The sequence below is a fragment of the Misgurnus anguillicaudatus genome, chromosome 17 (genome assembly GCF_027580225.2).
Source record: "Misgurnus anguillicaudatus chromosome 17, ASM2758022v2, whole genome shotgun sequence".
Taxonomy (NCBI): domain Eukaryota; kingdom Metazoa; phylum Chordata; class Actinopteri; order Cypriniformes; family Cobitidae; genus Misgurnus; species Misgurnus anguillicaudatus.
This window is the reverse complement of record NC_073353.2, coordinates 6,491,952-6,505,241: the sequence shown is the minus strand read 5'-3', so window position 1 is coordinate 6,505,241 and position 13,290 is coordinate 6,491,952. Positions and strand designations below refer to the sequence as shown.

General features: G+C 39.2%; 1 protein-coding gene across 1 annotated transcript; it reads right to left on the bottom strand.

Moving 5' to 3' along the window:
• Positions 1 to 288: 288 nt before the first annotated feature.
• On the bottom strand, positions 289 to 3,870 carry en1a (engrailed homeobox 1a). The gene is made up of 2 exons (XM_055216568.2): positions 2,241 to 3,870; positions 289 to 605 (listed from the first exon to the last, which is right to left on the bottom strand). The coding sequence occupies exons 1-2, from the start codon at positions 2,674 to 2,676 to the stop codon at positions 289 to 291; spliced, it is 753 nt and encodes a 250-aa protein (XP_055072543.2). The 5' UTR covers positions 2,677 to 3,870.
• Between the last annotated feature and the right edge of the window lie 9,420 nt (positions 3,871 to 13,290).

The following is a 13,290-nucleotide window of genomic DNA, read 5'->3' as shown; positions in this document are numbered from 1 at the left end:
AACCCTAACGCCAGGCGACATATAAAAAAATAAATCAGGAAAAATAGTATAGATCAATATATTAAGTGACATTCTAATGCAAGCACCAAATCTGGCCCTGAACCGAAGCGACAATGGTTTAAAAATAGGAAAAAACAGTCGAGTAACCAATACGTGATAATCACACGAAAACAGGAATTCGTTATACGACTACGAAAAAACACGAAATTTCGTGATAATAGCACGAAAAAAGAATCAAAAAAATACGTGACTATATCACGAAACTTTGTGAGACTGGGTAGCGCTATGTCAGTTGTCCTCCTCTTGAATGCTGGTGGTGGTGGTGGAATGGTTATACAGACCCTGGGCCATCAGTTGTAGCGCCAGGCCGTTCTTAAACCCGCTGGCTTTCTTGATTTTAGCTCGTTTGTTCTGGAACCAGATTTTAATTTGCGACTCGTTCAAGTTGAGCTCCTGCGCGAGCACCTGTCGCCGCTGCTCCGTGATATACCGGCTGGCCTGAAACTCAGTCTTTAGTCTCTGGAGCTGCTCAGCTGTAAATGCCGTTCTGGGTCGTTTATCCTCACTGTCGTGTTTATACTTTTTCAATTTCCGGGTCCTTGGGCCTTGTGTGGAGACAACAATGAGATGTAACCATGAATATCATCTCATTAAGAACTGAAAAGATCAACTGCCTGTCCGGTATTTGTCAGTGCAAAACACAACACAACAACAAAACACAACACATAAACATCCAAAAAGATTCGTGGCTTTTATTAACAATTATAAACACATCTCAGTTTATTTTCCAAAAATAGGCTACTTGACATTGACTGTATTTCTATCTCTTCTATCTTTATAAAAAATGCACTAAATCTTACCAACTTTCTCTCAGGTATTGTGTCAGAATAGCGAAAACTTGTATCTTGGTATGAGCAGTTTTTGTATTAATGCCGCTCTATGACAAATCGCTTTATTGTTTCTTACTCTTTGTAAGTAGCTTTAGATAAAAGCGTCGGGATGCCCAAATGTAAATGTAAATCATCTATTTTAACAGGACATGTAACGTGATTCGCTAATTTCGTTTTGGAAAATATTTAAATGGTTAGGGTATGACATATAAACATAACACGTTGCGAGCGTATAAACTGCATTAGTTTTATGTTTCTGTTGTTCCTTTGAATATGCAGGTAGTGCACACATAAGCAAATTCAGCCAATCACCAAAAGCAATAACATCTTGTTAACTTGCTTTCATACTGGATGCGATACATTCCAACCTATTCTGCAATAATGAAGTGACGCGGAAATCGTGTATATGTGCTTAATTGCGTTTAAATTTAAACAAAAACATGAGTTCATGATGCAATCGTTTTAAGTATGTTCTTGAAGTATATGATTTGGGCGTTGCAAAAAGCTTTTCACGCAATATAATATACTGTATATACAACAATTATATATATTTCTCAAATATATACAATTATTTAGGCTACTTGTCGTCTGAAATATTGAATTAACAGAGGAAGCGAAAAACAAAGCGATAATGATTATAGGAAAATAACACGCTTTAATATTGTTGATTTTTTACATTTTTAATAAGTTGAAATGACATAACGGGGTTTAATTAAATTGCAAGGCATGCCAGTACCCATAAGTGCAAAGTAAAATCGTATAATGTATTTAGGTCAATCAAGCACATTTAAAATTATTATAATTTTGTGTCAGTAATTTTGTTTTAGTTTTGTTGGATGTTCAGAATAAAATCTGGCACGCACTTAAAAAAATATGTAAGAAATTGAGCAATTTATTGATAAATATATTATGTTGTATATTATGCTATAATGTAGATCTATTATATTATATATTTCTTGTTGTTGTTTCGAACGGGAAACATTTACATTTCCTTTATATTCCATTTAAATATTCTTTAAATGATTTACATTAAAATTATTATAAGCATATATACTTAATATACAGTCATTCTACTCACTTTTGTTTTTGCAACATTGTTGTGCTTTATAAGAATCAAATTGTAGTTCAAAGTTACACTGTAAAAAGGGAAAGTTGGATCTACTTACAATTACTTCAATTGGTAACACCTAAAAATTAAAGCTTTTAAAGTGAGACAATTCAAGTTGAAAGAAACTTTTTTAAACTTAATAAGTTAATAAAAAAGTTAATAAAAAGTATGTTAATCCAACTTTTATTTTTACAGCGTTTGCTTTCAGTTGAGCTTTTGGTTTAGAAGTTACTATGCCTCACCAGATGACGGTCGATCAGAGTATCTCGTGCAATAAACCCACGCCGGCCACAGAAGCTGCTGAGCGTCTTTACCGGGCGCGGAGGTTTCACCGGAGCTATCCGTAGCAACGGATGACGCTGAGACAAACTTATGTGTTTGGGACTTAATTCCACTGACATCGTCTACCGTTGAATGTCTCTTGCTTGCAGGGGAGGAAACAGTGGAGGAGGCTGAAGATGAAACGCTGTCAGTGCTACAGTTAGAATCCAGACAGGGAGTACTGGGGAGAGCTAGTACCCCTTTCTCTGATGCGCGCGCGCCTGGATTCTGTGCCCTTCTGAAGCCGAAGTCCGGTCGGAGGATGTTGTCGATGAAAAAGTTGGTGGTCCTGTGTGTGTGGTCTTCAGCCTGCAGCAGGGCTGGAGAGCTGCTCTCATCTTCGCTCTGTTCATCCATTTCAGCCTGCGCTTTGAAATTCCACTGGTTGAAGTATATCCTATTCCCTTTCAAATAGGAAAGACGGAAAGCGTTATCTAGGTGTCCTAGACAGCGCGCAAATTACCCCCGAAACAGAGTACATTGTACACTTGCATACCGTCACTGTGCCTCGGTTTTCAAAGGCTTGACAGCACATACCAGACACTCTGCGTTGCCCGTCCGCAGTTTGACACCTCTTTCTATGTGCACAACCCATTACAGTCGCCCACTCTTACCGGAAACACATCAGATGAGCGGGGAGCCTATCCAAAACAAAACCCCTCTGACACGTGTGTTAACGCCTGTGCTCGTGATATTAAACTGTACAGAACCTGAATCTTGTATAGTCAAATACAGACGTAGCCTGAAGAGAATTGAATTGAAAGCATGTCTTATAAAATATATTTACAGTTCCTGAGATTTAAATTTGGTTACGCACGATCCTAAACCACGAAGCCATGTCAGCTGAATTTTCAGTTATCTTGCCAATTTAGTTTTTAAAATATAATAAAATAAAAAATCCTAATTTGTTTGTTGTTACAATAGAGGAGGCTATAAAAATTTTAATTATTATGGGGCGGTTTCCCGGACAGGGAAAATAAAATAAAATAAATGTAAGAGCTGTCCAAACTGAAAACACTGACATATCTTCATACACCAGTGCCCTTTGTTTTGCCTGAAAATGTACAGAAGTAATTTTTAGTAAGGTATGTTTGTTAAAACTAGTAATATTTCCTAATTAAACTATAGTCCTGGCTTAAGCTAACCACTCCAAAAAGTACGAATAATATTATAGTACAAAAGAAAAACAGTTATAATAATTTTCTTTTAGGGACAACTGAAATGTATGGCATATGCACGCAAAAGCGGAATTTGGCGTATCTATTGCACGATAATCACACTGCGTGTCATTTGTACGCTTTTTGGTGAGAATGGGTTGGGCATTTTGAATCTTCCAATATTTTAGCGTAAAATATTTTTGAGCGAAATTTTTGCGTGAAATCTTTATCCTTGTAACTAGCATGCTTAATAACTTTAATAACTTTCTTTCTAATTGACATCAGTGTCCATTCATTTAAGCAGTAAATGGCCGAACATCGCTGGCGAGGCCCTAAACATCCCCATAAAAAACATATAATGTATAGCAGTAGTTCTTATAGAATATATGATTAATGTATTGTTAATTATTAAACAAAATGTAAACGGGTCCTGTTTAATTAACTGAATATTATCCAATGATTGCAAATTGTACTTTATACAAACAGGAAAATAAATTATTTTTGAAAAATAATCAAATAGCTACGTAAACAGCCCAGTATTTTTAGACTGTATAATTATTACGCTCTAAATTACTGTAATTGTAATTTTTCATAATAATAATAATAATAATAATAATAATAATAATAATAATAATAATTATTATTATTATTATTAATATTATTATACACTTTTTATATAAACATTGTAGTCTTGTGGAAATTACTTGCGCTTATTAATAGGCTATTTTAAATCGGTGTGAAGTTACGCACACTTTAAATTCTGCTGGTTTGTTTTAACCCAATGGGTAAATATTGAACAGAACCACAAAACACATGTTGGATTAAATAAACATAGGCCTATGCTCGGTTGATTTAATGGAATGGTGGATGGTTTCAACTAATGGCTGGGTTAACAACAACCCAACATGTGTTCTGTCCAAAATTTACCCAGCATTGGGTTGTTAAATTATAATAATTAAACCTTTTTTGGTTAATTGTACTATAAAGCTTTAATTTTGTCGTCGACACTTTTTTTTCGCTAGGCTACGTTTGGCTTCCCACATGTCTACCATCAGAGGTGCTTTACCATTCGGATTTTTATAGTAAAACTCTGTGGGCCTGTCGGAGATCTGATAGAGATCGGTCGCCAGTTTTCAGAGTTATTCTCAAGACCTGCTGGTTACCGCCGCATGGCTCAGTCATGCGTTACCCTAACAGAGCAGATGCAGGCCGGTCAATATGGAAATTATTAATTTCGTCGATATTATCCGTATAGCTATAGCCTACTGATTGTTTGGTTTTTCGTATTAATATCTTTCCAGGTATGGGCGAATAAACACAGTTCCACAAAACACCGCACATTAAACAAAATTCATAACCTCTTGAAGCGTAGGCTAATATATGCGCATAATTTAGGACTTGGAGAATAAATTTTCAGTTTGATTGAAGACATCCCGCGCAGGACAACAGACAAACAGAAGAATGAAGTATAAGGAAGATGCTTTCCTGCCCTCTAACGGCTAGTTCATGTAGTTCAGCTTTCTTTTATTAATTTATTATTCATTTAAACGTTTGAGAGCAAAACTATTTTGTAATTTAATAAATAATTAAATATTGTAATTCGATAAATTGTATACTTATTTACTTGATAAATAAAGCTGACGAGGACCATAGGCTTTTATGACCATACCATAAAGCCTTTCGATATTTCTAGAAAGAATTAGCATTAAAGACCACAAGATGTAGGAAGATATATGCAATGTCAGTATATGAGATATATAATCCATTATAATCTATAATTGGCTATACACTAACTACAATTATTCATCACATGATACATATGAAAAACCTATTTGCATTAAGAATGCCCTTCATGAAGTGTTACTAAAAAGTCTGTAGTTCATGTCTCTGTGGTGTAGTCTATTTTTTGTATGTGATTTTTCCCCTTTCAGCCTCATAATCACCTAGAGCGGCACCCCAACACCTGCACAATCACTATTGCATACAGTATACATTGAGAGCATTTAAGCTCGGTGTAGCTGTTCCAGGGCTGCTGGGACCATAGGAAGAAGATAAATGTAGGCCTATTTGATGGTTTGGGAGTTGAGAACATGATAACTAATACAGGGGCTCAGGTCTGTGTTTGAGAGCCTCTTGAATGTTCTCCGGGATAGGCAGCAGATATATTCAACCCTTGGGCAGCTTGGCTCCAGGCAGCAGGTCAATGGCACAGTCCCATGGCCAGTGAGGTGGTAAGCGTGTTGCCAGTCATTGGATGAAGACATCCTGGTACGCCTGGTTTTTGGGAGGAATTTTTGGTGTAGACCTGATGTCGGGACAGGCAGGACTGAAGCATGGTCCACTCCAGAACTTCCCCTGAATCCCAGTGGATTTATGTACAATAGGAATAACCAGGGTAAAAGGAATAACCCAGAATAATGTCAGCCATTTGAGTGCATAAAGACATATTGAGGTGTTACGTTGGTGTAGATTGTAAAATTGATCATAAATGGAGAGGTTTAATTCAGTTTTGATTTTAAAAACGTATTATTAAATGTTGAAAGTAACATGGATTAACATTAATAAATAAAGAACTGTATGGTTTGTTGTTAGTTCATGATAACTAATGTAACTATGTTAATAAAATAAATCCTTATTGTAAAATGTCTATTAATTTGTTTATTTATAAGTGGATTACTTATTTACATTCATATGTTTGAATAATTAAATCATTAGGTGATTCCTTAATTTAATTTGTATGTGTCTTTCTAGTCCTCCATATTACACACGGACCCAAGTCTATAAGGTATTGTGAAAACTCAATCTTGTCAGGTATAGATTGTGACTTTTATTTATGAAAAGCCACTAGATGGCACCATGTTCAGTGTTATTGATACTATGCTAGAGTTAGAGAACCAACATAAAGAGAATAAACCACTTGTTAAAATGTTAGCACAAATGTAAAACACAGACGTGTTAAGATTGTATGAAGTATTTCATTTTAATTATCAAACAAAATACTTAAGAGAACATCAATTTATGTGTGAATGAAGCATTGCCATCTCAGAAAGCATTTATATTTGATGAATTACTTAATAATAATTTGATAACAATTTTTTTGTGTGAAACTGAAAGGTTAACATTCAGTCAAAAATGGTTCTTCTGTGGCATTGGGAAGTGCCTGTGTTTTTTACAGGAGTGTACAGTATAATAGCACCTATAGTATAAGAGGCACAATTTTTATTTTTTTAGTATTTCAGCGTAGAAACTGTGTTGATGTACTGTACATTATATTATATTACAAATTGGGACATCTCTATATTTAGTAAGCAAGAAAAATAATCCACATCAATGCTTTATGACAATGAATAGTTTTCCATGTCTGAGCACTGAGATTCTAACGGAAGGCAACTTGGTTTTGTACTTTAATACTGGTTGAGACACATAATGCAGTGCCATTGTTTATGGTTATGACCACTGGATGGCACGATTCACCTTTCAGAATCGAATTAATTTTGACTCCTCATGCATAGGCCCAGATGAAATCTGCACCAAATTTGTTTGTTCTGATTTATTAATGTCACAGATCCGTGTGTTTATTATTAAGAGCTTAAAGTTGAATAAAGTTTTTATAAATCCAATGTTGCAATATTTTTTGTAAATGATGTTAAGACACGACACTAAGGGCTTGTTGTGAAATCATTAAACACGATGAAAATATTATCTGGAAATTCTGAACATACTGGTCAGCACATTTTCATCAAAACATCGAAAGCATTTTTCTGTATAATGCATGCAAACACAGTCACATGCACCCACTTACTCCAAAACCCCTGCACTTTCACTTCCTTGTCCGGTATCCTGTATTGCAAATTTTCTAAAAGGGGTAAAGCAGATTAAGTCCAGCTACACAAGTTTTATCATTCAATAAATGTTTTTAGGACTTTGATAATCTTTGATAATGACAGTAATGTAAATGACTGAAAAACTGCAATAGATTAATCAAGACATTTTACTGTGAAATTAATTTAAAGTTAAACATATGCATTCTTATATGTCTTACATTAAAATCTGTATAGCGTTTAAAACCTCTTAAGCGTCGTCCTATCCTTTAGAATGTGGGGGGTGAAAAGTTGAAGTGCATCTTCAAATTAATATAACTCTGGCACTTTTTGGGCTATAAGTCTAATCTTGGTCTTGTTTTAAAGAAGACAATTCAAGGTTTATGACTGAAAGCAGGTGTAAGCAGGTGAAAATATTTAACAGAAAAATTGTTATAGCAGTTTACATTTATTTTAATAAATAAAAATAATCCAACAACATATTACTTTTATTAAAAAAAATTATAAAAAGGTACATTTCTCAAAAAAGTAATAATGTAAACATGAAGCCATATGTCTCAAGCAGTTGTGATCCACATTTCAAGTTAAAATCACAAAAAATTAGGTTTGTGTTACAGTTTTAGTGGTTTTACCAACAACGACCAGTAGGTGTCAACGGTTTGCTGCATACTCTTGTCATAAATGAATCAATTACTGCCACTGCATTATTATTACTGCTAAAACTTTTTGAAATATGAAAACTACATTCGAGCTTCCCAATGATATATAGTTTGTCAACATGTTTGAAGATTTATAATAGGATATAGCATTATGAATAAATAATAATTAATATGCATTCCTATGGGGGGGGGGCATGTAACAAAAAACTGTCACTAAATTATTTCTATCATCAGATGACTTTGACTGAGAGCTTTCCAGTGATATATAGTTTGTCAAGATATTTTAGGTTTAGATCAGAGTATTTGTGTTACCAATATATAATAACAACATGGGCCCACCTGTGGACCTGTGGCATTTTAGAAAATGGCTCTCACTATGTAATTTCTTTCCCAAAATTCTGATAATAAATGGAAACTACACCCTTAGAGCTTTCAAACGATATATAGTTTGTCACGATTGGATAAGAATTCACATGCAAAACATGTAAACGTAGGCGCCCCGCTGGCGAGACAGTGACATTTAGCAGGATATAAATGTTTTGAGGCGCACTCTCTTCATAAATGAATCAATTACTCTCCCTACATAATTTATTTTATAAAAAACTGCTGAAATATGTATTCTAGAGGCTTAGACCTTTCCAACAATATATAGTTTGTAGTGATAGATTAACATTTACCTCAACAATACTGAAGTAAACTTAGGTGTCCTGTATACATGACGGTGACGCTTAAGAGGTGTAGTGTGTAACTTTTATAAGGATCTCTTGACAGAAATGCAATATAAAATACATAACTATATTATCAGGGGTGTATAAAGACCTTTTCATAATGAAGTGTTATGTTTTTATTACCTTACAATGAGACGTTTTTATCTACATCCACAGAGGGTCCCCTTACATGGAAGTCGGCATTTTGTTTCTACAAAAGCCCTTAACGGACAAAATTTTTTAACTAAGTTGTCTCCAACGATGACATGGTTGTCTGGTGGCGGCTACTGTAGCTTCTCTATGCGTTTCGGTGAAAGGTGGACTGAAACGTTTGTTGCAATTTGCAATCTCACCACTAGATGTACTAAAATTTACACACTGCACCTTTAACAGAATGATACAAATCCTTTTAGTGTAAAATCACCTTAAAACTTAATGTAAAAGGACATTCCCATAATTCCTTGTGTGACTCTTTCTTGTATTTCTTACCATTTACAAGTAACCGTTATAGTATTGTCACTTGTGTTACCCACTGTTTATTATTTGTGTGTACGACCAAAGAAGACTTTAAAGGGTTTATGATAAAAGAGATGCTCACGTTCACAAAATTCTCCCAAGACACTAACTTAACACTAAACTCAGATTACACATACTGTAAGATTAAGTATCTGTCAAAGGAGCCTCTCTTTTATCATAAACCCCTTCGAAGCCTCTGCAGCAGACACTTTGACATGACACATGAAGTTTACATTGATGCGCTGAACACATATTTTGACATGACAGGCAATATACATGACGGGTTAAATACACGTTGTGATGAGCTTCGTCTCATGCGCCCTCGAAAGAGAAGTCACCGTGCGCCACTGGTGAGGAGCGCAAATCACAACATTTATAATGGCACTTCATTATAAAAGTATGTGTTAAGCATAAATCCAGAAGAGCTCCTGTGGTTATTGTCGATACCAAGTGTTCACTGTATAACATTTATTTGCAATGTAGTCTACAAAGGTAATAAACCTGAAAAATATTGATATGTTCTCCATTATCGTATTTTGTATTAGACAATCATCAGTCATCATTAGTCCCTTTCACACATACAGTCTTTACTGGTAATTTACTGGTAAATTGCCGTTAACATGTCATGTGTGAACAGAACCTTTCCGGTAAATCAGTGCTCCCAATTTACCAGTAAGACAGGTTGTAAGATTACCAGTAATTTAACGGTAAACGCTGTGTGTGAACGAAAATTATAGGATTATCGGCATTTAGAACGGACGACGTCAGACCGTGCTGATAGCTTCGGGCCAATCATAGCGTTGTAATACAGATGACGCGTTTACCCCGCAGTGTTTACTGACGTTTCCACACACATGCTGCTTGAAAGTTGAGCACACCTGAAGTTTACGTCCACATTCCTTCACCAAAGTTGTTTAAAACAGCTTACCGCCGAATTGCCGACGTCCTTAGCACGCCCTCTGTGAAGCCTAAAGTGCAAAGAGTACTGTTGTTAAAAACGCATTTTCGGTTTGACGTCGTCTCATTGAATGTTGTTTGGTCATGAGCAACTTCGCGACTGTTTACCACAGACGTGAAAACAACAAAATACGGACCGTGGTTATGAACGACGTGGATTGTTTACAAATACAACACTGATCTCGCCGCGTGCTACAGGTACTTCCGCTTTCTCAACGAATTTACCGGTATTTTGATACTGATGTGTGAATGATGTCTTACTGTTAAAATAACGGAACGACACTGCGTGTGTGAACAGCACATTTTTGTATTTACTGGTAAATTCATTCTGGTAAATTCATGGTAATTTACCAGAATTACTGTGTGAAAGAGGCTATTGTCCTGAATATGAAAATATATTTTAGCACTAAACCATTTTATTATTAAAATTAAATAGAATTTGGTTAAATATTACAATTGACCTATTGCTAAGCTCCGCCCCTCGAATGCAGATGAGTCAATTAGTTGCACTGGGACCGGAACTCGGTTCATAGTGGATGAAAGAAAACAATGTGCAACTTGTATCAAAAAGCATAAATGAATCATGATTGCTGATTACTTCATATTACCCCACATTTGATAAATTCCTATACTGACTGCATGCACCTTAAAGGTCACGTTCCCTTTCAGTCGGTCACTACGACGTCACGTCGTGACCGACGAATTGGGAACCGCTTCGCGGGTGACCTATCTGCTTCGAGAAACCTTTAAAACGCCAATGAACTTGGCATGCAGATAATTGCATCTGCCGGCGCCGCCCCGCCGCACAGCTATTTAATGAGCGGCAGGTGCAGTTATCAAATCAGCTTTTTAGCTTCGAAAGCTGGCAGACAAACACTGCTCACGAGAAGCTGCTCTGATCCTGTGAAATAGATCTCTGCGTGTCAGTTGGTTGGGCGAAGGCACCACAGCGAGGCTCGCGAGTGTTTTCCACCTCTTTCTTTTCACTCTCTTTTTGAGTGTGTGCGTTCTCCTCCCTTTGTGATTCATCAACTACACAGCTAAAAGAGTGATTTCCCCTAAAAGAGCTGCAGTTGAACTTGCGTCTTTTTAAAGACAGCCGTTCACTGCTCACGGGCTTTAAAGCGTCTTTTTAAAGATGTCTTTTCGTCAGTGTTCGACTTCTGGATGCGGCAAATACATGGGTCCTCGCGATGGACATGATCGCTGTCTCTCATGTCTGGGTCTCCAGCATGCTGAAGCGGCTTTCATGGGAGGGACATGCTCCGCTTGCGAGAGCCTGACTCTTGCGGATCTGCGGGGTCGTGTGGCGTTTCTCCGGGAACGCCGCCCTCCGTTGCTGATCACCGCCAAGAAGGCGGCTGTGAAGCTACGGAGAGACGACCTCCGCCTCACGGTGCTGAATCGGCAAGCTGGTTCGTCCAGCGGCCCTCAGCCACCGGATCCGCAACCATCTGAGGTTCCGATGGAGACGGAGAGCGCGCGTTCTGCGTCGCTTTCTACCTCTGTCGGACCTCCCGAGGATTCGGTGTCTGTCGTAACATCGGAGGGGGGGCCGTCACTTTCGGACGTAGATCCCGAGCCTCTCCCTCCTTCGGGAAGGGTTGCGGTTCCCGATCTCGACCCGGAGATGACGGCCATGCTCGCTCGGGCTGCGGAGACGGTCGGGTTGGAGTGGAGAGCTCCTCCCCCTCCCGTACCGTCCCGCCTAGACGATTGGTACTTTGGGGCTGCACGGGCTTCACAGTCTTCCCCACCGGTACCTTTCTTTCCCGAGGTGCATGATGAGCTGACTCGGACGTGGAAAACCCCGTTTTCCTCCCGGAACCATCCGCATCAGCCATCACCCCTCACCTCCCTCGATGGGGGGGCCGCTAAAGGGTATGCCGGTATCCCGACAGTGGAGCGCTCGGTAGCGATGCAGTTGTGTCCTGCCGGCGTCTCCTACTGGAAGGACCATCCTACCCTTCCCTCACAGGCCTGCAGGCATTCGTCAGCTTTGACGGAGTCTGCATATCGGGCTTGTGGGGAGGCGGCCTCTGCCATACATGCCATGGCTTTGTTGCAGGTTCATCAGGCTAAGGCTCTGAAGGACCTGCACGAGGGAGGTCACGATTCGGCGGTCTTTAAAGACCTGCGTGCGGCTACGGATCTGGCGCTACGTGCGACCAAGACCACCGCACAGGCCGTCGGTCGTGCTATGTGCTCCATATTGGGCCACCAGGAGTTGGTTTCCAGAGCTCACTCTCCTCGCGACAGCCCCTCCCTGGAGGATTCCCCTGAGGAGGGACCTTCTGTCTCAAGAAGGGGGCACATTATGGCACCCCCGTCCCGATCTGTGGAACCTCCATGTGTGGTCTCTGGACGGGGCGCGGAGGTTGTAGGTGGTTTACCCCCGGCGGTATCTAACACCATCGCTGCAGCGCGAGCGCCGTCTACGAGACAGGCGTATACGCTGAAATGGAACCTGTTTGTTGTTTGGTGTACTTCTCAACGAGAGGACCCCCGAGAATGCCCGATCAATATTGTGCTTTCATATCTCCAGCACCGCTTGGAGAAGAGGCTGTCACCGTCTACTATTAAAGTAGATATCGCGGCAATATCCGCGCATCACGTACCCATAGACGGTAGATCTGTGGGTCAGCACGATCTGGTCATTAGGTTTTTAAGAGGTGCACGGAGGCTCAATCCTTCGCGTCCTCCCTCTATTCCTCCTTGGGACCTGTCCATGGTGCTGAACGCTCTCAGGGACTGCCCGTTCGAGCCTCTGCAGATGGTGAGTGTCAAGTTTCTCACTATGAAAACTTTGATGCTCCTCGCACTGGCTTCTATTAAGAGGATAGGGGATCTTCATGCATTCTCGGTCAACGATTCGTGCCTTCAGTTCGGGCCGGCTGAATCCAGCGTTACACTGAGACCCCGGCCGGGCTACGTGCCTAAAGTTCCCACCACTCCCTTTAGGGATCAAGTGGTGAACTTACAAGCTCTGCCTTTGGAAGAGGCAGACCCAGCTATGGCTTTGTTATGTCCTGTACGTGCACTACGTGTGTATGTGAATCGCACTCAAAGCTTTCGGACCTCAGAGCAGCTCTTTGTCTGTTACGGTGGTCAGCAGAAAGGGAGAGCTGTCACTAAACAGAGGATGTCTCACTGG